Source organism: Oreochromis aureus, linkage group 3, assembly GCF_013358895.1.
Source record: "Oreochromis aureus strain Israel breed Guangdong linkage group 3, ZZ_aureus, whole genome shotgun sequence".
In the NCBI taxonomy this organism is placed as follows: Eukaryota; Metazoa; Chordata; class Actinopteri; order Cichliformes; family Cichlidae; genus Oreochromis; species Oreochromis aureus.
Window position 1 is genome coordinate 24,909,378 of NC_052944.1, and position 14,703 is coordinate 24,924,080.

Genomic DNA, 14,703 nt, shown 5'->3' on the forward strand with positions numbered 1-14,703 from the left:
CTTGCAGTCGATGGATGTTAGTAGCAGCAGGTATAGAGTATTGCACATTGAGATATGTACAGACACCAGTGTGTGCATATGTGTTTGCACATGATGATCTATGTTTTAGAGTCTGACAGCAGCTGGAAGGAAAGATCTCCTAAATCTCTCCTTCACACTGTGGGTGCAGCAGCCTGTCACTGCAGGAGCTGCTCAGTGCTGTCAGAGGCCGTTTCTCAATCCTCAAGTACGTACTCGCGTTCTCGGCGAGTACGTACTGGCCGAGAAAACACGGGAGTACGGACTCGCCGAGAACGTGAGCACGGACTCGCGATTTGTACAATTGGAACACCAGCGTACGTGATGATGTCACAGGTCCGGAGTTTCTACTGCCGTCCCCTCTTAATTTAACTGTGAGTAACATGTTATGAAGCTTAACTTTAATCACAGCCAAACCGGTTGGCTGGAACAAATAGAACAAATAAAACACTGAAATAAACCAAACATTAACATTTAGAAGTGATCTAAGTGACTTATATATCATTGTTAACCTCAGTAGTGAAACCTCTAATAATAAAAATAGTGTACATGTACATACGTGTACATACCTTAATAAAAACAAGCAGGTGTGATGTTAGAACGCTTCTATTTTTATTTTAGTGGACACTCAATACTATAGACAGCTGCTGGGGTTTCTTTAACCTGAGTAGTGAGACGACCGCGAGCGGGGGGGTTGAATACGATGTGCTGGGAGTCCGCTGTTGAGTTTTGGATGAAATGCATTCTGGGATATTTAGCTGTACCAAGTCCACACCGATGCATGCTCGATAAAACGGGCGGAGCGAGAACACATCCGGGACTTTTTTGCGTTCTCGGCTTGATGCGTACTTCGAATTGGAACAGTACTTGGTCTCCGACTGATGACGTATCACGAGTACACGAGAACACAAGTACGCATATTGAGAAACACCCAGAGAGACCTGCATGGGGTGGGAGGTGTTATCTAACAGGGATGACAGCTGAGCCACCATCCTGTCACTGACTACCTCCAGTGGGTCATGAGGACGTCCCAGAACAGAGCTGGTCTTCTTCATCAGACTGTTCAGATTCTTTCAATTATAATTCCATCCATCCATCCATCTTCATCCGCTTTATCCGGGGCCGGGTCGCGGGGGCAGCAGCCTAAGCAGAGAAGCCCAGACCTCCCTCTCCCCAGCCACCTCCTCCAGCTTATCCGGGGAACACCAAAGGCGTTCCCAGGCCAGCTGAGAGATATAATCTCTCCAGCGTGTCCTGGGTCTGCCCTGGGCCTCCTCCCGGTGGGACATGCCCGAACACCTCACCCAGGAGGCGCCCAGGAGGCATCCTTGTCAGATGCCCGAACCACCTCAACTGGCTCCTTTCGATGTGGAGGAGCAGCGGCTCTACTCTGAGCCCCTCCAAGATGGCCGAACTTCTCACCCTATCTCTAAGGGAGAGGCCAGCCACCCTTCGGAGGAAGCTCATTTCTGCCGCTTGTATCCGCGATCTCGTTCTTTTCGGTCACTACCCACAGCTCGTGGCCATAGGTGAGGTAGGGACGTAGATCGATCGGTAAATTGAGAGCTTCGCTTTTACACTCAGCTCCCTCTTCACCACAACGGACCGGTGCAGCGTCCGCATCACTGCAGCCGCAGCACCAATCCGTCTGTCGATCTCGGCTCCCTTCTCCCATCACTCGCGAACAAGACCCGAGATACTTGAACTCCTCCACTTGGGGCAGGAACTCATCCCCGACCGGAGTGGGCACTCCACCCTTTTTCGGCTGAGAACCATGGCCTCAGATTTGGAGGTGCTGATCCTCATTCCCGCTGCTTCACACTCGGCTGCGAACCGTTCCAGTGCGAGCTGGAGGCCTTCACCTGATGAAGCCAACAGAACCACATCATCCGCAAAAAGCAGAGATGAGATTCTGAGGCCACCGAGCGAAAGCCCTCCGCCACTTGGCTGCGCCTAGAAATCCTGTCCATAAAAATTATGAACAGAACCGGTGACAAGGGCAGCCTGGCGGAGCCCATCACCCACCAGGAGCGAGTCCGACTTATTGCCGGCAATGCGAACCAAACTCTTACAACGGTTGTATAGGGATCGAATGGCCCGTAGCAATGGGCCAGACACCCCATACTCCCGCAACACCTCCCACAGGACACCCGAGGGACACGGTCGAATGCCTTCTCCAAGTCCACAAAACACATGTAGACTGGTTGGGCAAACTCCCATGCACCCTCGAGTATCCTTTAGAGGATAAAGAGCTAGTCCAGTGTCCCGCGACCAGGGACGAAAACCGCATTGTTCCTCCTGTATCCGAGGTTCGACTAGCGGACGAACTCTCCTTTCCAGCACCCTGGCATAGACTTTTCAGGGAGGCTGAGGAGTGTGATCCCCTGTGGTTGGAACACACCCTCCGGTCTCCCTTCTTAAAGATGGGGACCACCACCCGGTCTGCCAGTCCAGGGTACTGCCCTGATCTCCACGCAACATTGTAGAGGCGTGTCAACCAGGACAGCCCTACAACGTCCAGAGCCTTCAGGAACTCGGGCGGACCTCATCAACACCAGGGGCTCTGCCACCAAGGAGTTGTTTAACTGCCTCAGTGACCTTGCCCCGGAATTGGCGGGTCATTCCCTCATCCCCAGACTCTGCTTCCTCCTCGGAAGGCGTGTCAGTGGGATTAAGGAGGTCCTCAGTATTCCTTCCACCGCCTGACAATTTTCTCAGTCGGCGTCAGCAGCGCTCCGCCAGCACTATACACAGTGCAGGTAGAGCACCGCTTTCCCCTCCTGAGACGCCTGACGGTTTGGCAGAATCTCTTCGAGGCAGTCCGATAGTCTTTTTCCATGGCCTCTCCGAACTCCTCCCACACCCGAGTTTTTGCTTCAGCCACTGCCCGAGCCGCATTCCGCTTGGCCTGTCGATACCTGTCAGCTGCTTCCGGAGTCCCACAGGCTAACCAAGCCCGATAGGACTCCTTCTTCAGCCTGGTGGCTCCCTTCACCTCTGGTGTCCACCATTTGGTTCGGGGGTTACCACCACGGCAGGCACCAACCACCTTGCGGCCGCAGCTCACTGCAGCAGCTTCAGCAATTGAGACGCTGAACATGGTCCATTCGGACTCAATGTCCCCAGTCTCCCTCGGAATGCTGTTGAAGCTCTGCCAGAGGTGTGCGTTGAAGATCTCACGGACTGGGGCCTCTGCTAGACGTTCCCAGCACACCCTCACTACACGTTTAGGTGCACCGGGTCTGTCCAGCGTCCTCCCCCGCCACCTGATCCAACTCACCACCAGGTGGTGATCAGTTGACAGCTCAGCCCCTCTCTTTACCCGAGTGTCCAGAACATATGGTCGCAGGTCTGGTGATACGATTACAAAATCGATCATCGACCTGCGGCCTAGAGCATCCTGGTGCCACGTGCACTTATGGACACTCTTATGTTCGAACAAGGTGTTTGTTATGGCCAAACTGTGATTTGCACAGAAGTCCAATAACAAAACACCACTCGGATTCAGATCAGGGAGGCCGTTCCTCCCAATCACGCCCCTCAGGTCTCGCTGTTGTTACCCACGTGAGCATTGAAGTCTCCCAGCAGGACAACAGAGTCTCCAGATGGGGCACCTTCCAGCACCCCCCCAGGGACTCTAAGAAGGCTGGGTACTCTGAACTGCCACTCGGCGCATAAGCGCAGATGACAGTCAGAACCCGTTCCCGACCCTAAGGCGCAGGGAACAAACCCTCTCATCCACCGGGAAAAACCCCAGCGCACCGGCAGCAAGCCGAGGATATTAGAATACCCACCCCAGCCCGCCACCTCTCACCAGGGCAACTCCAGACTGAGACAGAGTCCAGCCCCTCCAGGAGACTGGTTCCAGAGCCCAAGCCATGCGTGAGGTGAGCCCGACTATATCTAGCCGGTACCTCTCAACCTCACGCACTAACTCAGGCTCCTTCCCCACCAGAGAGGTGACATTCCATGTCCCTATTGCCAGTCTTGGCAGCCGGGGATCAGTCCGCCAGGGCCTCCACTCCTGGCCGCCGCCCAGCACACAATGCACCCGACCCCTATGGCGCCTCCTGCGGGTGGTGGGCCTGCGGGAGGATGGGCCCATGTCTCCTCTTCGGGCTGTGCCCGGCCGGGCCCCATGGACTAAGGCCCGGCCACCAGACGCTCGCCCTCGGGCACCCTCCCGGGCCTGGCTCCAGGGCGGGGCCCCGGTAACCTATCCCGGGCAGGGTAAACTGTTCCTCGATATTCTCTTCATAAGGGTCTTCTGAATCGCTCTTTGTCTGGACCCTCACCCAGGACCAATTTGCCATGGGAGACCCTACCAGGGGGCAAAAGCCCCCAGACAACATAGCCCCTGGGATCCCTGGGACACACAAACCCCTCCACCACGATAAGGTAGCGATTCACGGAGAGGTCAATTATAATTGACCTCACCGTGAATCAATTATAATTATTATGTTTAAATGTTTCACTGATATTGAGATATATGAGATCAGAATGTATGCTTGAATAATTAAAGTGAATGTGGTAAATAAACTAAAACAGTATCTAATAGTGAAATGTTCATATTTTTATTTACAGGATTGTTAAAACATTTCACATGAAATTAGTTTCATTAAATAAAAAACAAGTTTCATCTCTAACTGCTCTGTGATTTTCAGCACATATACTGTACCATTTCTGTTTGTCACTTGTTCGACTGATTTATAGACGTCAGCAGTACCTAAAGAAAAAAACAAGCCAGGGTCACATTAATCATTTTATTACAGTTACACTAAAGATCAGAGCAAAAACAGAAACACTGTTTGAGTCAAAACCAGGACTGTAAGATCTTTAAATGCTCTTTGAAAAACTGCTGAACACAAACTGAACTTAAGAAATGTTCGTGTTAATGGAGGTTTAATAAAAGTCAATATCCATCCATCCATTCACTTCCGCTTATCCTTTTCATGGGCGCTGGAGTCTATCCCAGCTGTCATAGGGCGAGAGGCAAGGTACACCCTGGACAGGTCGCCAGTCTGTCGCAGGGCTCACACACAGAGACAGTCAACCATTCGCACTCACATTCACTCCCGCATTCACACCTATGGGCAATTTAGATTGATCAATGAATCTATCCCCACTAAAAGTCAATATTAATAATGATGATAAAGATCGGTTTAAATGCTGACCATGTTGAAGAGAGCCGTACTCATGAGTTTCATCCTGGTTGACTCCATGATTCGTGGAGGAGCCCGGACTGTGACTCTCAGACTGGATCGACCTAAAACATGAAATAAACACAATAAAGTCAAAAGTAACTGATGTTTGTTTAAAATAATAATAAAAAGTATTTTACCAACCTGGTGAAGCAGGAATCTGTGAAAGAGACAAATGTTATTACACATGTTTGTCATGTATAAATTGTTCCACTGATATTTTGTGTCATGAGATCAGAATACATGTATATATGTGAATAATTAAAGTGTATGTAGTAAATAAACTCTGTAATACAGCATGAAAAAAAGAGGCTCTTACACTTGGACTGTCTGCAGCGATACAACAAGAGCAGGAGAATAATAATGAGAGAGACTCCACAAACCAGTCCAACCATCAACCCCACAGGAGATGAAGAGCTGTCAGCTCCTGACACAGTTACTGTAACAACAAATAATAATTAATTATTCAGAAAGTATAAAAGAAACACTCTGAGAGCACAAACCTCTGCTAAGGCAGCTCACTCTGTTGACAGTATTTGCTGCATTTTCTGTGTATTTATTTTGTTTTATTTGTACTGTGAGAAGTTTATAGTGCAGTAAAAATAAGTCCAAAGCAGGGGCGTTTTTAGCCCATATTTGGGGGGTGCTGAAGCACCCCCAAAATGAATCATAGCACCCCCAAAGATTTCTTACTTTTTTGACAATATTTGCTGTTTGTGTGACACACTGCTAAAAATATAAAAACCATACAGTACTTGGTTGACACGTAATATTCTAACAACAAACGTATAGATATCCACCCCCCCTCAAAATGGTTTGTTCCAGCTCACCTCTCCCCTACTCTGGCTCTAGCGCAGTGTTGCCAACTTAGCGACTTTGTCGCTATATTTAGCGAGTTTTCAGACCCCTTAGCGACTTTTTTTCCAAAAAGCGACTAGCGACAAATCTGGCGACCTTTGCTGGTATTATTGGAGACTTATTTATGACAACTTTTTGACGTGAAAATGCGTATCCTAGAATCGTTGTATTCTAGGATCAGAGCTTTGGGGGTGCTGAGCACCCAGAGAGCTGCCCAGCCAGGCAAGGTAAACTTTACTCGTCATGATGAGACTTCTTCCCTCACTCTGTCACTCCCTGCATCCCTAAATGTCTCCAGTTGTCCCGAGTTCTCTCTGACTGTCTCCTTGGTGCATTTAAACCCCTGTTCCTCCCTGTCCTTATCGTCTGTTGTCTTCATCTCTGTTATCAGTCATCATAATTTTACCATCTCTGTGCAAGTCTGCAAATTTCTTTATTAAATCATAAGATTTTAAATTCATCAAGTCTCTCTCTGCCTGGGTCCTCGTCACAAAACATGACATCACTGTTTTGTACATTTTAACACAATTTAATCCCCACATTTGTGAAAGAAAAGCAAAACACTTTTTTGAAAAGTCTGTAAAAAAACCCATCAAATCTGATAAAGTTTATTTAAATGCTGCAAAAGAAGAATGGATTGGAATAAAAAAAAATACATAACCTAACCTTAATTACTGGGGGAGAATTATGAATGATGATCATATTGAGTAAAAAGTAAACTGAGTGCATTTTTTTGACAGAGATTCACTTTTAATGTGTATGTATAATATAATACAGATACATAAAAATACACTCCAAAAATAGAAGAGTCCTTGAAATTATATATATAAAATATACAAAATATTAATAACAAAAATTATAAAAATGGAGGTAACTTTGCCTATGGTACAATGTATGAAAAGATCTTTACTGCAGATACTACTATGGCTCTGCAGATTTTTTATTTTATTTTATTTTAATCTATGTCGCCTCACCTTGAGGTTGGCAAATCACTTTTGGTGGTCAACTCTCTCAAGCAGTTTAACAGTTTCTGTTTTGCCTGTCACTATTCCCTGTCTGTTTTCTTACCTGGTTCTTCCTGACTTTGTACTTTCTTCTTACGTTCCCCTCTTTCCTCTCTCCCTCTTTGGACTGACAATCATACACAAATAGATTCAATTAGATGAAAAAATTACATTAATATGAAAAAAAATACTATAAAGATCACTAATAAAAAAGTCATCTCTCAGTGTACTTTCAACCAAAAGGCAAATGACCAAACCACATGTACATCTAATAAAAGGTATAAATATTGAAACACTGATCCAATAGTATTCTTGAATAACGGATCATTTGATCTTACACTTTTACCTGAATGTTGCTCCTGGGTTTAATATCGGCACATATGACAAAATAACCAGCTTCTCTCATTCCATTTCAAACAGGACAGTGGTAACAACAGCAGGCTACGGACAATTTTAAGTTTTAGATTTTAAATAGGCTGTATAAATTTCAATGGGAACAACAGGACTGTCAAATGTCACTGATTTTACTACAGAGTAGGACGGATTGTACGGTAGCAAACATCGTTGGAAAACACGTTTTTAACACTGCAGGTTACCTGGTGTAATGTTTTTCAGCTAAAAAGAAACATGGGCTGACTCCTACCTAACTATATAAAGAGTACCTGAAGGTTAAATGCAGCTAATATGTCCTGTCTTAAGCCAGGCACTCACACCTCCGCTCTGCTGCGTCTAGCACCCCCAAAAATGGGCTAAAAACGCCCCTGGATTTTCCCCTTGGTTCAGTGCCTTCCTTCTTCAAGATTCGTTTTCATGCCATCATTCACCTCCAGTCAGACGCCTGCCACCTTGGATCATTACCCCCCTATTCACCACCACTGCTGTCCCCCTCGGAGCCTCTTCCTCACTTGCCTGCCTGCCCACCCTTCAGCAGTTTCCTTGGACCTCTGCCTTCATCCACTAAACCCACCTAGCCTGGACTCCAAGTAAGTCATTGTTGCAGCCACTTTATGAACACTCTCTGTCTTGTCACATTCCCTCTCAGATTTCCTGCCCTAACTGCTCTCTCCTCTCCCACAGATCTGCCGCCCTCACGCTGTTATGTCCGCTCCTCTGGCCTGTCTCTCTCATCTCAGTTAAGATGTTTTTGTAGGACTCACTCCTTAAGTTTAGGTTCATTTATGTTTTGTTCTTGTTGACCGAGTCGAAGCTCACAATCTGTTGTGTTAAATGAATTATCCTTTGTTTCAATAAAGAAACTTTGACTGATTACATCCTCTGCTGTTTTCACCTGCACGAGTCCTGAATCACAACAACATTAAACCTGACAATATAATCTAATGTTCCCTGTCAAGCATGAAAATCATTTTTACAAAAATCCATCAAATGTTTTGATCCTGCTCACCTTTAACTGACATCCAGCTCTGTGCTGACTCTCTTCCTGAGTACTGACACTTGTAGAAACCTTCATCAGACTTTGACACTGCAGAGATGTTCAGCTCCCCTCGGGTATCATTTTGAATAAGTTTGTCATTGTGATAGAAAAACACATTGGAAAGTATTTTTTGTGTTTTCAAACTGCAGCTCAGACTAACAGAAGCTCCCTCAGTCACAGGATGAACAGGACTCACCAGGATAGGACCATTACCATCATCTGTGAAACAATCACACACAATTGTTTCAGTCACATCAGCTGGTGCACACTTTTAGAAAAAGCTGTGAGTCGTGTCTCATGATCTACATGCAGACCTGGCTTCAGAGAGATTTTCTGAGATGGAGAGAAGTTTGAACGAGTGACAACATTTAAGGACTGAGATGTTCAGTTACAGTGGGTTCATCATGTGGATTATTTGTGTAGTCAGCACTTGCATTTTTTTAGAAGGCTGAGGGTCCGTGGAGTAAATAAATGCATCATGTTACTATTTTATATGGCGACTGTTGAATCTGTTATCTGTTATGGTATCACTACATGGTTTGGCAAACTTTCTGTGAAGCTCAGATCCCAAATTCAAAATTGATTAAGAGGACTGGAAATATAGTTGGGATGCTCCCTTCATCTTCCCTGCAGGAGTCAAATTATTATCGTTACAATTATTTAATGGTTAAAGGTGAAATTGTAAATGTTTGTATGTTTGTGTTATTTTGCATGACGTGTTTCCCTAAATTTCTCTGAATGGAGACAATAAAAATTCATCTAATCTGATGACAGAGATGTTGAGCTTTTTAGAGTTTTATTCTGACAGAGAAAATAAAACATACTGTTGGTAAATTTTGACAAACTGGATTATGAAATGATCGAGTAAAATGAGACCAACAACAGAGAATATTTTGATGTTCTGGCACCTAAAATTGTCTGAAATTCCCATTTTTGTTTGTTTTGCCACATAAAATTACTTCACATACAGCAAAGCTGGGACAAATGTTCATGTGACGTCTAAATCATTCAAATCCAAGAAGTAAATGTATAATAACATACTCTGTACAGTGATGTTGACTGCACTGCTGAACTCTCCTGATCCAGACTCACACCAGTACACTCCAGTATCTGACTTTGATGTGTAGATGTTACATGTGGATCCAGTCATTCTCCAACAGTTATAATAATATGAAGGATCGCTCGGTGGAACAGTCATCACTCTCCACTCAGTGAAGTTTCCCTCACAGGTCAGTGAGACAGAGTCAGAGGTGAAGTGTTGCACTCTGTCAGGACTCACTGTGAGAGACGCTGCTGAATGAACATCTGGAAACAACATGCAGTGAAGAGACAAAGCTCACAGATGTTAGCATTCAAAATATCACCGTGAAAATATTTGTTTGAAGTTTTTGTTTTGAAGATCAGTGATAATATTTCAATAAGATTCAGTGTTTGTTTGGCCAAACTGTAATTTTTAGCTTGAAAACTTAATTATCTTTATTATAGATTCAATGGTCCAGAATTAAAAGGAAAAAACAAACAAAAGAAAATCACATAAAATAAACATTAAACAAAAAAAAGAATAGAAGAATACATACAGACTATTTTCCTAAAAAAAAACACAGCTCACCCCATACAGGACTGAAATGCTATCACCCCATTTTACTTCATACTGGCACACCAGTAAACCAGAACTCTCATGATTTTTGATCCCCTCTTTGACTCAGACTAACAAATAACTTTCTGCTAAGCGTTGTTGTGGTCTTCTTTTGTGGCTGGTTCAGTGAATGTTGTTCAGAGCGTGGTGAAACTTGGTGTTTTGGAATCGTTGATAGCTCCAGAAGCTAACTAGCCTTTGTTTTCATCATTACATGGAGTCTGGAAGACTTTTTGGATTGGTTGCATTTCTTTAGCATTTATGTGACTGCTCTTTAAATCAGCACTTATTTTTGCTGTGTTTGGTGGTTCTAGAAATTGTTTATTTGAGTATTTAGCTAAGATTTTAAGGTTTCTGTGGATACTACACATGGTGATATTTGCATAAAATGTTTGACGTCGTCGGTTACTTGACTCTTAAGCTGGGGCGTTGGAGCTTAATCTGTCAGCAGAATTCTTTCTAAAAGTTTTCATATTATACTGACTGAGGTTAAAGACATATAATTATCAGGACTTTACCAGCTTTAACCCTGATCAGCACTAATAGAACAGACAACACTGAGTCTGACAACAAGCCCTGAATCACACAGACAGTCAAATCAATGGAAAACAAAGGAGCCGAATACTGACATGTTTAAGATGATCTAACCCACATGCTTTATCTGCTGGCAGCTCATGTAGAGCTTGGTACACATCATGTGACATCATGAGCTTTGAGTCATCACTCTCAGCATTATCCACCTGATACAGATCACTCTGAACACACTTCAGTCATTTGCTGTAATGTTTCTGTCATAATTCTGTGATATTGTCTGTTTCACAGATTCCTTCTACAGTGAGATATTTTGCAGCAGCAGGACCAAAACTAAAAACCTTTGAAGTATATTTGAAATGAACAATAACAGCAGCTGTTATTTGTGACGTCTTCTTCTAGCGTCCATCTGTAGTCAGTGTTTTTCTTGTATTTGTCAGAGCTGTTAACCTGCCTGCTGACATCTTTGTTTCTTTATTAACTATATTTGACTTTTTTATCTGAACACCTACCTGAGCACTAAACAAAGAGCCTTAACTGTGTAAATCCTGTCTGTGCACTAAGTAAAAATAATCAGTACAAACAGTAACATGAGTTTAAATATCAAAGTAAAAGTATTCAAAGAGAAAACATTAAAAATCTCATATATGTCTTTTGTTTTTCATGTTATCACACATGAGAAATAAGAAAAGGAATCAGAGAAATTCAGTTTGGTTTGATCACAGACAGAAAGGAAAATATTCAGTTCAGTTCTTCTTTTGTAAATCATATTCATGTACACTGATCTCAATAGTTGTCATGGAAATAAGATTTTAATGGTCTAAAACTTGGTGAATAAAAATGATGACCTAACATGAGCTTATAGAAAGGACAGAGAGAAACAAACTGACCTGCAGACCAGACAAACTTTGGTTGACTGTGATCAGTGTGATACTCTGGGTCTCCTCTTCCAGCTCTGCACACATATCCTGCTGTGTGTGTCTGTCCATGAATGATGTAGGAGTCCTGTGCAGTCCCACTGCCATCAGGTAGCAGCTCATAACTGGAGGATTTCTCTGATAGATCAGGAACAGCTTTATACCAGTAGAAGCTCCATCCTGCAGACGGATGTTCAACCTGACAGTTCAGAGTTACTGAGGCTCCAGGACTCAGCCATGATGGAGACACAGTGAGGACAGGACGGGGTTTATCTGTTCAACAAAGATTTTCTCTCAGTGAACATGTAGTACAGTCTCTGAACAGTGAGCTCAGTTTATACAAAGAATAATAATCTCAGTCTATATGAACAGAAACACATTTTACAAAGTGTTCAAACAGCTTAAAGCAAATATGACTTATATGGAAATATGACAGCAAGCAGGAGAAACCTGAGTGAGGGGAAGAGATTCAACAGCAGAGCAAGTTGTGAACAGATGCATTTTTATTTCCAGTCTTTGACAGTGATGGTGTCCAACTTCAGTCCTTGTGGATAAAATCTGTTTGATGGAGTTTGAATGAGGATTTGGTGAGTCACAGTTGGTTTTCTTTGGTGTCAGTTAGCATGCTATGTCCTTGTGTTCTTTACCAAATCTGCTGTTGAAGCCTCTGATAGCTAAGATGAGACCTTGTAAGTTTGTTTCATATTCCTTTGCTGTGGAAGCTGAGATGTTCTGTTGATGTGCACAGATGTCTTTAGACCACACTAAAAAGCACGGTGAACGTCACTGCTGACATTACAGGGAGCAGTTTGGATGTGATTTCCAGCTGAGCTGTTAGGAATGCTGGGAATAAGACTTCAGTGTTTATGTTGGACAACAGGCCAGGTTTATTAGCCGAGTACAGATCTTGGCGCTGAAAGCTGATACTGCTGAACCTTAATGGTGATCCACTGAAATCTTCTGTTCCAATAAAAATAATGTATACTTTATTGATCCCCGTGGAGAAACTCCTCTCTGCATTTAACCCATTCACTCAGTGAAGCAGTGGGCAGCCACTGGGCGCCCAGAGAGCAGTGTGTCGGGACAGTACCTTGCTCAGGGGTACCTCGGGGTAAATCTGGGTAACCCTAAAGGAGCTAACACGGGTTAACTTGTACTTCACACAGATAAGAGTTCAAACTAACCTGAACTGGACAGACAGAGATATTTATTTATATTGTTGTTTTACTTTTATTTATTTATTTTATTCTGGTTTTTGGATGCATAAATTAATGTAAACTGGAAACTGTTTGTATATTTTCGCGTCTTCTGTTTCCCACAAACAAGTTCAAAGTTCACCCTGGTCTGTGGTCTGTTATTTTAGGGCAGCTAGTTATAAACTGCTGGTGTGAACAAAGACTCTGGTCCTAGTTATCTGTAAATGCCTTTGTAACCCATGGTTATTTTATTGCCATTGGTATTTTATTATAATTTTTATTTTAAGTTTTACATTTTGTTAAGTTTAAGTTTTCCTATGTACCGTGAATGCACCGCAGCGCAGCTCATGGTAACTTTCTTTTAGTGATGGGAATTCCGACTCTTTTTAGAGAACCGGATATTTCCGCTCGCCTCACAAAAAAGAGCCGGCTCTTTCGGCTCCCAACCGGCTCTTCAGATTGTTTTGTTGCTTTAATTAATTTATTATCAACAACAATATAAAATTGTGCACAAAAGGAATTACTAATGTCCAAAAAAAAGTGGTTTTATTTATATATGTTTACATATAAATATACACGATGGCCCCTAGAGACAAAGCACGTACAAACTCCAAAAAGCACGTACAAACTCCAAAGCACATTATTAGCGTTAACTGACCTTCCAAAACAGAGCTACCTAGATCACTTAAATTACACAATTGAAAGCATATGTGTATTGTTTGTGTATTTATACACAAGCACATATATATATTCAAATAATTATTTAAAAAAATGTTTATTTACCTGTTACTACCACACACCAAATCCAGACGTTGGTAATTCCTGGCTTGTGTAGCCACTAGGTAACAAAAGCTCAACACTGCGCCTAGCATCCTGGAGCACTTCCGTTGTGTTTTGGAGTTTGTACATGTTTTGGAGGTTTCACATGCTTCGGAGTTTGTACATGCTTCGGAGTTTGTACGTGTTTTGGAGTTTGTACGTGCTTTGTCTCTATAGGGGCCACCGTAAATATACTTTTATTTATTCACTCCACATAAAATGTAGTAAATAAATCACATAATGTAAAAACCAACTATTTACATTTAAACTTTTAACTATTTAAATTTTCAGCTTTTTCCTTTTAAACAAATTTAAAGTGAAACAACACAAAACACTGCAAACCACAACACAATAAAATATAAATTAAAATATGGAAAACAAAAAGAAGATGTACATTCTCTGTCATATGGGCGTGCATGAATAAACTTTCTGAATCCTTTATCATCCGCAACTGAAAATAGTTGTGGATGATTACTATACTGTAGCGGGTCAGGGCTGTTCGGGGTTTTGTTATTGACAGTTATGTTCTGTTGTCATGTTGCCATGGCTACAGGTGACGCTCTCTCTGCGACTGGTGTTTGCAGGTGAGAGAGCGCCATTTTGTGTTGTTGTTGTTGCTGCGCCGAGCGGTGGTGTTAGCGGGGTATGCTCGTCTGCCTATGCTAATAAACGGCTGTGCTCCCTGGCTAGCTCCCGGGAAGCAAGACCAAACGAAACCTCTGTCTCCTCCTTGTCTGAGCTCGCCACATTGGTGTCAGAAGTGGGATTGCTCACCCTCACCGGAATGGAGAGAGACATTCGGAGGCTGGAGCAAGCCGTCGAGGAGAGCATTCGCTGCTTGGGAAGCTGGCGATTGAAGAGAGAGGAAGAGAGCGGCCATGTAAGTCCCCCGACGGGTCCCGATGGCGCGACCGCACCGCGGCGGCGGCCCGTTGCGACAGACGCTAGGGCAATGCTTCATGGGCTGCCTCTGTCGACTGACACACCGAGCCCCCAACAGCGAGCAGTTAGGCCTACAACACCAGCTAAGGTACCGAAATACAACGGGCTAACCCCGCTAGAGCCCTACCTCTCACAAGTATGGCTAGCCG

At 43.7% G+C, this 14,703-nt stretch overlaps 1 protein-coding gene across 1 annotated transcript in view; it reads right to left on the reverse strand.

Moving 5' to 3' along the window:
* The window catches only part of LOC116313837, a 32,197-nt gene that overhangs the window by 4,415 nt on the left and 13,079 nt on the right, over positions 1 to 14,703 (reverse strand). Inside the window, exons 2-9 of the mRNA XM_039609742.1 lie at positions 11,571 to 11,870; positions 9,555 to 9,818; positions 8,484 to 8,732; positions 7,146 to 7,208; positions 5,539 to 5,658; positions 5,364 to 5,379; positions 5,193 to 5,284; positions 4,697 to 4,744 (exon numbers count right to left, since the gene is read on the reverse strand). Of these exons, the coding sequence (XP_039465676.1) occupies positions 4,697 to 4,744; positions 5,193 to 5,284; positions 5,364 to 5,379; positions 5,539 to 5,658; positions 7,146 to 7,208; positions 8,484 to 8,732; positions 9,555 to 9,711 (745 nt within the window). The 5' untranslated portion in view covers positions 9,712 to 9,818; positions 11,571 to 11,870. The remainder of the gene's footprint in view (positions 1 to 4,696; positions 4,745 to 5,192; positions 5,285 to 5,363; positions 5,380 to 5,538; positions 5,659 to 7,145; positions 7,209 to 8,483; positions 8,733 to 9,554; positions 9,819 to 11,570; positions 11,871 to 14,703) is intronic.